The 15,762-nt window shown below is 38.4% G+C and overlaps 1 protein-coding gene across 1 annotated transcript in view; it reads left to right on the top strand.

Moving 5' to 3' along the window:
• Positions 1-13,387, top strand: part of RASGRP1 (RAS guanyl releasing protein 1) — a 108,158-nt gene extending 94,771 nt beyond the window's left edge. The window contains exons 14-17 of the mRNA XM_053697965.1: positions 1,067-1,103; positions 9,542-9,691; positions 9,853-10,235; positions 12,477-13,387. Of these exons, the coding sequence (XP_053553940.1) occupies positions 1,067-1,103; positions 9,542-9,691; positions 9,853-10,235; positions 12,477-12,611 (705 nt within the window). The 3' untranslated portion in view covers positions 12,612-13,387. The remainder of the gene's footprint in view (positions 1-1,066; positions 1,104-9,541; positions 9,692-9,852; positions 10,236-12,476) is intronic.
• The last annotated feature ends 2,375 nt before the right edge of the window (positions 13,388-15,762 follow it).

The raw sequence follows: 15,762 nt of genomic DNA, 5'->3' as shown, positions 1-15,762 counted from the left end.
AATCTATAACAATATTCTAGTTCACAAAGGAAAGAGTCACAAATTAGAAACTAATGTCCAAATAATTCTAATGAACATTTCATATGTTCCACCAAGGTCACTCTTCTTTAGGTTAAAAGATTTCAATTCAACTCTGAAAGACAGAAACAAACAGAAGTGCAGTACTGTAATATGCAGCTTCAAACCATTTCAGTGCATAAGCATAAGTACTCACAAAGCCAGCTGCACTCAGTTGTGCCGATTCTCACAGTCTGGGAAATGTCAGTGACTCAAGGAAGGGGTAACCCCCCACTGGTCCTTAAAGGGACAGTCAAGTCCAAAAAAAACTTTCATGTTTCAAATAGGGCATATAATTTTAAACAACTTTCCAATTTACTTTTATCACCAATTTTGCTTTGTTCTCTTGGTATTCTTAGTTGAAAGCTAAACCTAGGAGGTTCATATGCTAATTTCTAAGACCTTGAAGGCCGTCTCTAATCTAAATGCATTTTGATAGTTTTTCACCACTAGAGGGCATTAGTTCATGTGTTTCATATAGATAACATTGAGCTCATGCACGTGAATTTACCATGGAGACAGCTCTGATTGGCTAAACTGCAAGTCTGTCAAAAGAACGGAAATAAGGGGGCAGTCTGCTGAGGCTTAGATACAAGGTAATTACAGAGGTAAAATGTGTATAATTATAACTGTGTTGGTTATGCAAAACTGGGGAATTGGTAATTAAGGGATTATCTATCTTTTAAAACAACAAAAATTCTGGTGTTGACTGTCCCTTTAAATGTACTTTTTCTAAGCACTAGTTTTTCACAATAAATAGAAATTGCTCTACCTGCATCTTTCTGTGAACTTTTAGTTGCTTTTTTTCACAATAATAACTTCTTGAGCAATTCTATTTCATATTTGTGATAAAGTTTAAACTTTTATGTCAGGTAGTTTTACATATTTTTTGTGATTCCTATCAAAACAAAGTTTAATATATGAAACAAGTGGAAATGTAATTATATGTATTTGTATTTTCTTATCATGATTAATGTTTAATGCTGCATCTTTTTTACCTGTTTTTCAGCTATGGGGAGTTATCAAGCAAGGATACCGCTGCAAAGGTAAATCGTTTGTCTACCACTTTTCAAACCTGTTCTCAGGCCTCCCTAACATGCCAGATTTTCAGGATTACCTTGGGTGAGAACAGGTTAATAACATTGTTTACTAATTAGCTGATTATTTCACCTGTGCTCCAGTTCAGATCCTGAAAATATGGTCTGTTAGGGAGGCCTGAGACAGGTTTGAAAACCCCTGGCCTATGCTGATGATGGGAATGATCAAAATAGTTGCTGAGCCAGTTGCTATTGACTACACTGCTTGTAAAATTACCAGCTCACAAGTAATCAAACCTTGTTGCAAAAATAAATAAATAAATAAATAAAGCCCATTACTGCCTGCATGCAATTAAATGAGTCCGACAATGTTTTCAATGGAAGTTGCAAAAGACATTTACCAGGTGTATTACAAACCAGAGACTATGGCCTCTAGTTATGAAGGTCTGTCGGACCTGATCCGACAAGGCGGATCAGGTCCGACAGACCTCGCTGAATACGCTGAGCAATACGCTTGCCGTATTCAGCATTGCACCAGCAGCTCACAAAAGCTGCTAGTGCAACGCCGCCCCCTGCAGACTCGCGGCCAATAGGCCGCCAGCAGGGGGGTGTAAATCAACCCGATCGTACTCGATCGGGTTGATTTCGGACAGGTTATGGAGCAGCGGTCTTCATAACTGCTGTATTTGGCGAGCCTGCAGGCTCGCTAGAAACACAGGGCATCAAGCTCCATTCGGAGCTTGATACATATGCCCCTATAAATTGTTACCAACCTTTGAGCAGCTGATATCTCTATGATTTGAACTCAAATCCTATTACACCAGAAAATATGTGTATGGTATGATAAAAGCCTTTCTAAAACAATGACACCAGTTAATATTTATAAAAATATTTAAAATTATTTAAAAATAAAAATTACTTTATGATTTGCATTTTTTAAAGGGACATAAAAAATTTAACTTTTGTGGTTCAGATAGAATATGCAATTTTAAGAGGCCACTGGATTTATGCTAACTACACACAGTGATGTGCCCTATTTTCTGTCAGTCGCTGAGCAGCAATGGCCTTTTAATTAAGTAATTGTACGGCCTTGAATTCAGGAGGTATCATACCCAGAGTGTTGATCCAATATAATAATATAATAATACAAATAAGTATACAGACAGTAAGTGAACCAGGAGCAGTCATATGTATGTATGCTCCAATCAAATGCCACACCATTATCAAAATGTGTTTTAGCAGCACAACTTTGACTGTCTTTTTAACTTCTAATGTCCTTTAATGTAATTTAAAGGGACACTGAACCCAATTTTTTTCTATCATGATTCAGATAGAGCATGCAATTTTAAGCAACTTTCTAATTTACTCCTATTATCAAATTCTTTTCATTCTCTTGGTATCTTTATTTGAAATGCAAGAATGTAAGTTTAGATGCCGGCCCATTTTTGGTGAACACACTGTGTTGTTCTTGCTGATTGGTGGTTAAATTCACCTACCAATAAACAAGTGCTTTCCATGGTTCTAAACAAAAAATAGCTTAGATTCCTTCTTTTTCAAATAAAGAAAGAGAACGAAGAAAAATTGATAATAGGAGTAAATTAGAAAGTTGTTTAAAATTGCATGCTCTATCTGAATCACGAAAGAAAAAATTTGGGTTCAGTGTCCCTTTAATTTATCCAATTTTACTTTATAACATTTTCCAATTGTTTGCAAAAGACCATAGTTTATTTTGTAACATAGATGGTTTTACTAGGGCACCGCCACAGGGTTGTAGTGGTAACTGATACCAGTTAGCACTGGAGTTAAAGGGACAGTCAAGTATAAATTAAACTTTCATTATTCAGATAGGACTTTTAATTTTAATCGACTTTCCAATTTACTTTTATCATCAAATTTGCTTTTTTCTCTTGGTATTCTTAGTTTAAACTTAACATAGGTAGGCTCATATGCTAATTTCTAAGCCTTTCAGGGCTGCCTCTTATCACATGCTTTGTAAATCTCTTTTCAACACAAAGATACAGAAAGTACACATGGGCCATATAGATAACACTGTGTTCAGGCACAGAAAGTTATTTAAGATCTAGCACAATACAATGCTAAATTTAAGACAATAGATAATAAACAGTCACAGTCATGTGATCAGGGGGCTGGAAGAAGGTTCCTAGATACAAGGTAATCACAAAGGTAAAAAGTACATTAATATAACTGTGTTGGTTATGCAAAACTGGGGAATGAGTAATAAAGGGATTATCTATCTTTTAAAACAATAACAATTCTATGGTTGACTGTCCCTTTAAATCTACCAACAACCACCTGCTATCTTTTTTGTGCATTGAAGGAAGTTTGTATTTCTCTTGTTAAGTGTAGTCAGTCCACGGGTCATCCATTACTTATGGGATTATATCTCTTCCCCAACAGGAAGTTGCAAGAGGATCACCCAAGCAGATCTGCTATATAGCTCCTCCCCTCACATGTCATATCCAGTCATTCTCTTGCAAGCTAGCTAAAGATAGGTTGTTGTGAGAGGGCTGTGGTGTTTTTAAACTTAGTTTATTTCTTCAATCAAAAGTTTGTTATTTTAAATGGCACCGGAGTGTGCTGTTTGTTCTCAGGCAGCATTAGAAGAAGAATCTGCCTGCGTTTTCTATGATCTTAGCAGACGTAACTAAGATCCACTGGCTGTTCTCGCACATTCTGAGGAGTGAGGTAACTTCAGAAGAGGGGAATAGCATGCAGGGCCCCCCTGCAAACGAGGTATGTGCAGTAAATTATTTTTCTAAGCAATGGAATTGACTGAGAAATTACTGCTGATACCAATGTTATGTAAGTACAGCCTTAAATGCAGTGGTAGCGACTGGTATTAGGCTGAGGAGTGTGTGTACACTGAAGTATTTTTCTAGGGAATGGAATTTGACTCAGAAAATACTGTTAATACTGAAGTAATGTGTGAGCCTTAACTGCAGTAAAAGCGACTGGTAGCAGGCTTATTAATAACACTTCATAACTTTTAAAATGTATGTTCAAAACGTTTACTGGCATGTTAATCATTTTTTGTGAGGTACTTGGTGATAAAACTTATTGGGGCATGATTTTTACCACATGGCTAACTTTTGTTTCTGCATAGAAACAGTTAACTGAGTTTCCCCACTGTGTAATATGAGTGGGAGGGGCCTATTTTAGCGCTTTTTTGAGCAGTAAAAATTCAGTCACAATCTTCCTACTTCATCCTCCATGATCCAGTACGTCTCTAGAGAGCTCAGGGGTCTTCAAAATTCATTTTGAGGGAGGTAATCAGTCACAGCAGACCTGTGACAGTGTGTTTGACTGTGATAAAAACGTTAATTATTAAATTGTTATCCGTTTTTGGGTATTATGGGGTTAATCATCCATTTGCTGGTGGGTGCAATCCTTTGCTAACTTAATACATTTACTTTGAAAATTTGGTTGCTATAACTAATTTGGTTCATTGTTATTTCAACTGTGACAGCTTTTTGTGCTTCTTAAAGGCACAGTAGCGTTTTTTATATTGCTTGTAAATTTATTTGAAAAGTATTTTCCAAGCTTGCTAGTCTCATTGCTAGTCTGTTTAAACATGTCTGACACAGATGAATCTGTTTGTTCACTATGTATGAAGGCCAATGTGGAGCCCCATAGAAAATTGTATACTAAATGCATTGATGTAACTTTGAATAAAAGTCAGTCTTTACATGCAAAGAAATTATCACCAGACAACGAGGGGGAAGTTATGCCGACTAACTCTCCTCATGTGTCAGTACCTTCGCCTCCCGCTCAGGAGGTGCGTGATTTTGAGGCGCCAAGTACATCAGGGAGGCCCTTACAAATCACTTTGCAAGACATGGCTACTGTTATGACAGAAGTATTATCTAAATTGCCAGAATTAAGAGGCAAGCGTGATAGCTCTGAGTTAAGGACAGAGCGCGCTGATGATGTGAGAGCCATGTCCGATACTGCGTCACAATTTGCAGAACATGAAGACGGAGAGCTTCATTCTGTGGGTGACGGATCTGATCCAGGGAGACTGGATTCAGAGATTTCTAATTTTAAATTTAAACTTGAGAACCTCCGCATATTGCTAGGGGAGGTATTAGCGGCTCTGAATGATTGTAACACGGTTGCAATTCCAGAAAAATGATGTAGGTTGGATAGATACTACGCGGTACCGGTGTGTACTGACGTGTTTCCTATACCTAAAAGGCTTACAAAGATTATTAGCAAGGAGTGGGATAGACCCGGTGTGCCTTTTTCCCCTCCTCCCATATTTAGGAAAATGTTTCCTATAGACCCCACCACACAAGACTTATGGCAGACGGTCCCTAAGGTGGAGGGAGCGGTTTCTACTTTAGCTAAGCGTACCACTATCCCGGTGGAGGATAGTTGTGCTTTTTCAGATCCAATGGATAAAAAATTAGAAAGTTACCTTAAGAAAATGTTTGTTCAACAAGGTTTTATCTTACAGCCCCTTGCATGCATTACGCCTGTCACTGCTGCGGCGGCATTCTGGTTTGAGTCTCTGGAAGAGGCCATTCGCACAGCTCCATTGGATGAAATTATGAACAAGCTTAAAGCACTTAAGCTAGCTAACGCATTTGTTTCTGATGCCGTCGTACATTTAACCAAACTTAGGGCTAAGAACTCCAGATTTGCCATCCAAGCGCGCAGAGAGCTATGGCTTAAATCTTGGTCAGCTGACGTGACTTCTAAATCTAAATTGCTTAATATTCCTTTCAAAGGGCAGACCTTATTCGGGCCCGGCTTGAAAGAAATTATCGCTGACATTACGGGAGGTAAGGGCCATGCTCTACCTCAGGACAGGGCCAAATCAAAGGCCAAACAGTCTAATTTTCGTGCCTTTCTTAACCTCAAGGCAGGAGCAGCATCAACTTCCTCCGCTCCAAAACAGGAAGGAGCTGTTGCTCGTTACAGACAGGGCTGGAAAACTAACCAGTCCTGGAACAAGGGCAAGCAGGCCAGAAAACCTGCTGCTGCCCCTAAGACAGCATGAAGCGAGGGCCCCCTATCCGGAAACGGATCTAGTGGGGGGCAGACTATCTCTCTTCGCCCAGGCTTGGGCAAGAGATGTCCAGGATCCCTGGGCGTTGGAGATCATATCTCAGGGATATCTTCTGGACTTCAAAGCTTCTCCTCCACAAGGGAGATTTCATCTTTCAAGGTTATCAGCAAACCAAATAAAGAAAGAGGCGTTTCTACGCTGTGTACAAGACCTCTTACTAATGGGGGTAATCCACCCGGTTCCGCGAACGGAACACGGGCAGGGATTCTATTCAAATCTGTTTGTGGTTCCCAAGAAAGAGGGAACCTTCAGACCAATTTTGGACTTAAAGATCCTAAACAAATTCCTAAGAGTTCCATCATTCAAAATGGAAACTATTCGAACCATCCTACCCATGATCCAAGAGGGTCAGTACATGACCACTGTGGACTTAAAGGATGCCTACCTTCACATACCGATTCACAAGGATCATTATCGGTACCTAAGATTTGCCTTCCTAGACAGGCATTACCAGTTTGTAGCTCTTCCCTTTGGGTTAGCTACGGCTCCAAGAATCTTTACAAAGGTTCTGGGCTCACTTCTGGCGGTACTAAGACCGCGAGGCATAGCGGTGGCTCCGTACCTAGACGACATCCTGATACAAGCGTCAAGTTTTCAAACTGCCAAGTCTCATACAGAGATAGTTCTGGCATTTCTGAGATCGCATGGGTGGAAGGTGAACGTGGAAAAGAGTTCTCTATTACCACTCACAAGGGTTCCCTTCCTAGGGACTCTTATAGATTCTGTAGAGATGAAAATTTACCTGACGGAGGCCAGGTTATCAAAACTTCTAAATGCTTGCCGTGCCCTTCATTCCATTCCACACCCGTCAGTAGCTCAGTGCATGGAAGTAATCGGCTTAATGGTAGCGGCAATGGACATAGTACCATTTGCGCGACTGCATCTCAGACCGCTGCAATTGTGCATGCTAAGTCAGTGGAATGGGGATTATTCAGATTTGTCCCCTCTACTAAATCTGGATCAAGAGACTAGAGATTCTCTTCTATGGTGGCTTTCTCGGCCCCACCTGTCCAAGGGGATGACCTTTCGCAGGCCAGATTGGACGATTGTAACAACAGACGCCAGCCTTCTAGGTTGGGGCGCAGTCTGGAATTCCCTGAAGGCTCAGGGATCATGGACTCAGGAGGAGAAACTGCTCCCAATAAATATTCTGGAGTTAAGAGCGATATTCAATGCTCTTCTAGCTTGGCCTCAGTTAGCAACTCTGAGGTTCATCAGATTTCAGTCGGACAACATCACGACTGTGGCTTACATCAATCATCAAGGGGGAACCAGGAGTTCCCTAGCGATGTTGGAAGTCTCAAAGATAATTCGCTGGGCAGAGTCTCACTCTTGCCACCTGTCAGCAATCTACATCCCAGGCGTGGAGAACTGGGAGGCGGATTTTCTAAGTCGCCAGACTTTTCATCCGGGGGAGTGGGAACTTCATCCGGAGGTCTTCGCTCAACTGATTCATCGTTGGGGCAAACCAGATCTGGATCTCATGGCGTCTCGCCAGAACGCCAAGCTTCCTCATTACGGATCCAGGTCCAGGGACCCGGGAGCGGCGCTGATAGATGCTCTAGCAGCCCCTTGGGTTTTTCAGATGGCTTATGTATTTCCACCATTTCCGCTGCTGCCTCGACTGATTGCCAAGATCAAACAGGAGAGAGCATCAGTGATTCTGATAGCGCCTGCGTGGCCACGCAGGACCTGGTATGCAGACCTAGTGGACATGTCGTCCTGTCCACCATGGTCTCTGCCTCTGCGGCAGAACCTTCTAATTGAGCTTCCTTTCAACCATCCAAATCTACTTTCTCTGAGGCTGACTGCATGGAGATTGAACGCTTGATTCTATCAAAGCGTGGCTTCTCGGAGTCGGTTATTGATACCCTAATACAGGCTAGGAAACCTGTTACCAGAAGAATTTACCATAAGATATGGCGTAAATATTTGTATTGGTGCGAATCCAAGAGTTACTCATGGAGTAAGGTTAGGATTCCTAGGATATTGTCTTTTCTACAAGAGGGTTTAGAAAAGGGCTTATCCGCTAGTTCGTTAAAAGGACAGATTTCTGCTCTGTCTATTCTTCTACACAAGCGTCTGGCAGAAATTCCAGACGTTCAGGCTTTTTGTCAGGCTTTGGCTAGGATTAAGCCTGTGTTTAAGACTGTTGCTCCACCGTGGAGCTTAAACTTAGTTCTTAATGTCCTGCAAGGTGTTCCATTTGAACCCCTTCATTCCATTGATATTAAGCTGTTATCTTGGAAAGTTCTGTTTTTGATGGCTATTTCCTCGTCTCGAAGAGTCTCTGAGTTATCTGCCTTACATTGTGATTCTCCTTATCTGATTTTTCATTCAGACAAGGTAGTTCTGCGTACTAAACCTGGGTTCTTACCTAAGGTAGTTTCTAACAGGAATATCAATCAAGAGATTGTTGTTCCATCATTGTGTCCTAACCCTTCTTCAAAGAAGGAATGACTTTTGCATAATCTGGACGTAGTCCGTGCCCTGAAGTTCTATTTGCAGGCAACTAAAGATTTTCGTCAAACTTCTTCCCTGTTTGTCATTTACTCTGGACAGAGGAGAGGTCAAAAGGCTTCGGCCACCTCTCTCTCTTTTTGGCTTCGTAGCATAATACGTTTAGCCTATGAGACTGCTGGACAGCAGCCTCCTGAAAGAATTACAGCTCATTCTACTAGAGCTGTGGCTTCCACCTGGGCCTTTAAAAATGAGGCTTCTGTTGAACAGATTTGCAAGGCTGCGACTTGGTCTTCACTTCACACTTTTTCAAAGTTTTACAAATTTGACACTTTTGCTTCTTCGGAGGCTATTTTTGGGAGAAAGGTACTTCAGGCAGTGGTTCCCTCCGTTTAAAGTTCCTGCCTTATCCCTCCCTTCATCCGTGTACTTTAGCTTTGGTATTAGTATCCCATAAGTAATGGATGACCCGTGGACTGATTACACTTAACAAGAGAAAACATAATTTATGCTTACCTGATAAATTTATTTCTCTTGTAGTGTAGTCAGTCCACGGCCCGCCCTGTCTTTTAAGGCAGTTCAACATTTTTTAATTTAACTCCAGTCACCACTGCACCCTATGGTTTCTCCTTTCTCGTCTTGTTTCGGTCGAATGACTGGATATGACATGTGAGGGGAGGAGCTATATAGCAGATCTGCTTGGGTGATCCTCTTGCAACTTCCTGTTGGGGAAGAGATATAATCCCATAAGTAATGGATGACCCGTGGACTGACTACACTACAAGAGAAATAAATTTATCAGGTAAGCATAAATTATGTTTTTAATCAGTAAATGTGCTGAGCTCTAGTGAAAACTGTGTGTCTTGGTTGTGACATATCTTGAATCCTATTTCAGACTGTGGGATGAACTGCCACAAACAGTGCAAAGAGCTGGTGGTGTTTGAATGTAAGAAGAGAATTAAATACCCATCAGCAGAGAACTGTATATCCTCTGAAACAGCAAATCCAGATGTCAGTCCATCAGGGAACAAAGAACTAACAAATGGTAAGTGATGTCCATTTACTTTATCTTACCTGCATTACAATAACAGATAAAAATAAGTTTAAAGTCTTCGGAAGAGTTTTAATGTAACACTGTATCATGCACAGCTATTTTGATATGATCCAGTTCTTGGTAGTTGTATGAATGCGGTTATCTTTCCTTAGATTGCTCTGGAGCTGATGAGGAGGCATTTTCTTACCCAAATATAGACAGTAGTGATCATTCAGAGGTCCAGAGGGACAGGACAATAATGCTGATGGGGAGCTCTTCACAAAAGATTTCTGTGCGTCTTCAACCAGCATTGAAACACAGAGCCACACAGACTGATAGTGATCTGTTAAATGTGTGCCAAAACGTCCCCCCTCCCCCACAGCCAAGTCGAACACCAGACCACACCTACCTCCTCCCAGTCAAAGTTAACCCATCCTCCTGCCCCAGCCCTGTGCCAATCCGGAAGAGAGCTTACGTTAAGTGGGAAAACAAGGACTCTGTACGCAAAGCCAGAGAACAAGCGCGGATGAAACCCATCAATCAGCAACTGGAGCAGGTATATAGCAAGCCGAGTAAATGACAATACTGATTCTGTATCGTCTGTTAGTGACATGTGTCTCCTTATAGTGACAAACAGCATTTCTTATAGTAATATTTTTATACATCTTCTGGCACAGCTTCTACATCTCTTGATAATGACAGCAGTCTGAATTCATTATCCTTTTCTGGGTCTGCAAACTAGTTGTTCATAAACCATGCTAAGGCAGCATTTACAGAATTCATTAAAGGGGCATTAGACACTTTGAAATTGTCGTATAAAATGTTTAATCATACATAAAAAACAACTTTGCATTACACTTCATTTATTTTGCCCCCCTTCTTGAAATTTCACTCTGAAAATTCAGAGTTTTCCATTTCTGAGGATTGAAAGTGCACTTTTTAAGGTTCACATGTTCAGGGGCTAAATGATAACAAACTGCAAAATAATTGAACCTTTGCTAACAAAATGACAGTAGCTACCTGTGGCTACTCAACTAACAAGTACTAAATGGCTCCTCCAATTAAGTTGTAGGTGGGATGTAGGCTATTCAAAAATAGTTACAGCAAACATGGTGTTAATGAATACAATTTTTTTCACACTCACCTAGTATGTTGATTTATTGCAAGAATGCAAAAAAGACAACTCCCTGTAAGCTGCTTTCTGCAGAATGTAATAAGGCTACAAGGTTTAACATGGCAGATAAATTAACTCCATTTTATGGGAATTAAACATTGATGTCATTGTAGAACAGAACTTGTAATTGCATCTATATATATTTTCTAGTAGTTTAATCAGTTTGTCTTATATTTCAAGACACACTTACAAGTCAATTGAGATGACTTAAATGCCAAGCTTACTAAATACAAAGTTTCAAGTGAATAAAATGTGTATTTCGTTGAGTAGTATGCTGCACTTCTTTACTTGCCTTCTCATTTGGAAATGTATTATATCTAATCATTAAAGATTTATGGCTCTAAATTTCCTGAAATGTAATATGTAAGTGACCTTCACAGACTTGAGATTTCACAGTTGAATTATACATTTCTGCTAAACTTTGATAAATCTGGGTTACGTTGAAAGCCTTAGCAAGATGGATTAAGATTTGGTGTTCTTGATACTGAGGGCCAATCCAATCAGAAGTTCCTTGCAAACTGCATTGCAAAGGATTTTCTAATTAAAATCTATTCTAAAACCTTACAAAACTGCACAATAACACTTTATCTAATGCTTTTCAAATGCATCAGTGCCACAAAAACACCCCCTATATCTTGCATGGGAACTACTAGACACGTTTTCCAAATACATTTTTGGTAATTTTTCAAAATATTTCTGGGCTTTTCAAATTTTACCCATTTTTGCTTGTTTTGGACAGTACCATATTAGCAAAAATGCACCCACATTCAAACTCCGAGACTCAGCGGTGGTTTGTGTTGTGCAACTTTAGTTATCTCTGACCCTATACAAGCTACCACCACTCTATGGGAAAGCCAAGTATTTGAATGTGGGTCCAGTCAGCATATGCACAGATGAAATAGTAATAGTTTTTATTAGTCATTTTTGCTAATAAAACTATAAAGTTCCTAATGAGAACTGAATAGACTCATGCAAACTGCAAGTTTGACCTTTAATATAAAGGATATTATCTCTGTCTAAACATATGAGATGGTGTATTGATACAATAACCAACAGCGCACAAACCTAAGGTAGATCCTTGCTACAACTCTAGCAAATACATGTGTTTATTAGTATCAACTTAAGGGAATATGAAACCCATTTTTTTCTTTCATGGTTCAGATAGAGCATGCAATTTTAAGCAACTTTCTAATTTTTCCAATCAGTATGCGCTACCCAGTCCCTGAACCAAAAATGGGCCGGCTCTTAAGCTTACTACATTCCTGCTTTTCAAATAAATATACCAAGAGAACGAAGAAAAATTGATAATGGAAGTAAATTAGAAATTTGCTTAAAATGGCACGATCTATTTTCATATCCCTTTAAATATAAAAAGAAATCATGACAGGTAGGAGCCTAGGATACATGTGTATTACAATATATAATGTCCCTTTAAACACTGGTCCTTATTCTGTAATGCTCCACTTGTTACTTATATGAGACTATTAACTATCTCTGCTGTTTTCAAAAGTGTTATCCTTCCAGTCTTTATTCGAGGCGGTAAAAAATGTAGCATTTTTTTTCCATAACCTAGGGCTGTTACACCTTTTAAACTTTGCTTCCTGTGTCTTGTTTCTTTAAAAGGAAAAATCTCTTCTAAAAGAGGAAAATGCCATCCTGAAGACCCAACTTAAAGATGCCGAGAAGCGGATTGAGACCTTGAGAGCAGAACTCAGAAATTACACCCTGGACAGTAAACCTCACAGAAAGGGATCATAGCCTTTAGCTCTGAAGACAGAACATAAAAAGTACATTTTGTTTCCTACCCTGTTGCCAGCATTGCTGACAAATCTTGAGCAGTGTTGCAATAGCCAATCATAGATGTTGGATTGTTCTTTACTAAGTTGTATTTATTGTGCAGTGCAACAATCCAATAACTCTTATGAATAACTTCAGTTCTGAATAAAAGAATAAGTAGGACATCAGTTATGTATAACATATAATCTGGTACCCAGTCTTCATATTGCACTTTTTTACTTCAGTGTTTCTGATGGAAACTGACAGTATTCTCTTACACCAGTTTGGGGAAACCCACCTGACCTTTGATGCCTTGAATCTAGAATTTTAAATGCAAATTTATTTCAGGTATAAAATTTGTATTTTATAAGTATTCTAAAGACCAGATTAAAATGTGTAGCCATTTGTAAACTAAGCTTGACCATGAAGAATCATCATGCCCAGATTACAGCTGAAGTTTTGCCAGTGTGTGATGTATGAGTGCATCTCTCATGTAAAGCAGAGCAGTTAGTGTATAGTATGTACAGATTTATATGTGAATATTGTCGTTTTCAGTATCTAATATTTATATGAGAAATGATAATGCCCTGGCTACTGAGACAGTATCATTAAACAGTTCATATTTGCTACATGTTCTGGTTCTGGAAACTAGACATCCTGGTTCAGGGAATTTTAGGTATTGTTATTGTTTTTGTTTATGTGCCAAAAACAGAAAAGCTAAAATAAAAATACTTCTAATGGTGTATTTGTCTATAAAATGGTGTGGCAATTCATAATTTTACACGCACCTTGCAAACCTATCATATAATGTACAAACAACATACTTGACTGCTTATTCTTCCTCCTGTGGAATAATTTATATTCAATTTTACACAAGACAGCACTAGACATACTGCTGCTTCTTATAGCATATCTTATTGAACATAGAGCTTAGAGTTTATAGCTGTCAGGATATCTGTGAGTGTTATTAAATTATATATATATATATATATATATATATATATATATATATATATATATATATATAATTTATACATGATAAAAACAAGAATTAATTTTATTTGTGAAACTGTTGTGAGGCCGCCCCCTCTTGTTCTGAAACACAGATGTGTAGAACAAAATAAATAGACAAATGTAAAACTCAAGATGTCACTTTAACAGAAGATCCCTCTTCTATGTAATAAAAATTATCAGGTAATGACCTCATGTGGAGATATATAGACATAATGTCTGAGATGGGCCTTTGAGGCTTAAGTGTATGCAGAGAAAAACCTATTTTTACAGAGGGAAATGACCGTTTACACTGAGGTGTTAATTGGCCCTGAACCTCAGATACACATAGGCGTCTGGGCTCATGTTACAGCTAACATATGGGAAGTTGAAGGCCTAAGAATCAAGATTTCAAAATATCTTAACCTATGTACTTTTGATAACAAATTATCTACATAGTTCTTAGATAAATTAATGTATACCTCAGACTGTCCAAGATAATTGTATAAACGTATAACGTAATTATAAAGTGTTTAATCAACTTGTTTCAAAATGGATAGCATATTCTTATATTTTTCTAATAAGTGTATATGTAATTGGTGCTGTAAATAATATCATATGTTTTTATACACTCAGCAAGAGATGTACAGATATGCAATATTTATATTAATATGGGATAATAGTCCAGTATAGATATAATTATGTGAAATTACATCTGATTGCTGATCTCAAGGTATGTATGTGATATTAAAGGGACACTGTAACCAAAAATTTTCTTTTGTAATTCAGAAAGAGCATGCAATTTTAAGCAACTTTCTAATTTACTCCTATTATCTATTTTTCTTCGTTCTCTTGCTATCATTATTTGAAAAAGAAGGCATCTAAGCTTTTTTTTGGTTTCAGTACTCTGGACAGCACTTTTTTATTGGTGGATTAATTTATCCACCAAGCAGCAAGGACAACCCAGGTTGTTCACCAAAAATGGGCCGGCATCTAAACTTACATTCTTGCATTTCAAATAAAGATACCAAGAGAAAGAAGAAAATTTGATAATAGGAGTAAATTAGAAAGTTGCTTAAAATTTCATGCTCAATCTGAATCCCGAAAGAAAATTTTTGGGTACAGTGTCCCTTTAAGATGATAACTGAGAAAGTAATTGAGTCCATGATGAAGGTATTTTAGTCCTTTTAAATCTTTTCATAGAAGATATGATTTTTAAACACATTTTTAAGATATTATAAGTGGAGTATATTCATTTTTAATCTTGAAATACTCAATGTAAATAGTAGGACATACTCCAATACACATGGAACATGTGGTTTGTTAATACTGGAAGTTAAAGTATATTTAATAAATATTTTAAAGGTTAGACTGTTAACAATATTCATGGTGAGACTGCATTTCTGGTTATCTGCTGCCACCAATAGTTCAGAAATGGTATGGCAGCCAAACAAATTGACTATTAGAACATATGCAATTCCAAATAAGCCAATCAGGCAGGTGTCTCCCAAATAACCAATAAGTGACAAGCTCCATTAAGGGCCCATCAAAAAGACAGCACCATGGAGCATATCCAAAAAAGGTTCACAGATGATTAGAATAAAAAGGGGTGTGGCGTATCACGTGATATAACCTCATGCATAGGAGAAAAAAGGGTCTTTTGCTTGCTAAAATTTTGACTGATAACCTTGCTGCCTTTTTGGGACACAGTCACTATAAGCAGAATTGGGCAAACTTTTCGTCCATATTGCAAAAATACCTCTCTTAATTTATGAGGTGAACTTCAATTTTATCCGGTAACATATAAAAGGTTATTTCATACTTTTATATTTAAATCAAAGATATTCTAAAGCTTTAGTTAAATTGTAGTAAGTATACTGGTAATAAATATTAATGTTTAGAAAGAATTTTGTATTTTAATATCATAAATTAATTACAGTTATTGCTATATATCGCCTTGATTTAGAGTTTTGCTGCCAAAGGGGTGCGTTAGCTACCCGTATTTTTTCCCCCCCGCACCTTTTAAATAATGCTGGTATTTAGAGTTCTCTGAAGGGCTGCGTTAGGCTCCAAAAAGGGAGCGTACATGCATATTTACCGCCACTTCAACTCTCAATACCAGTGTTGCCTACGGTAGCGGCTA

The sequence above is a fragment of the Bombina bombina genome, chromosome 1, assembly GCF_027579735.1.
Source record: "Bombina bombina isolate aBomBom1 chromosome 1, aBomBom1.pri, whole genome shotgun sequence".
NCBI lineage: Eukaryota > Metazoa > Chordata > Amphibia > Anura > Bombinatoridae > Bombina > Bombina bombina.
The sequence above is the reverse complement of the archived record's forward strand: the minus strand, read 5'-3'. Positions and strand labels throughout refer to the sequence as shown.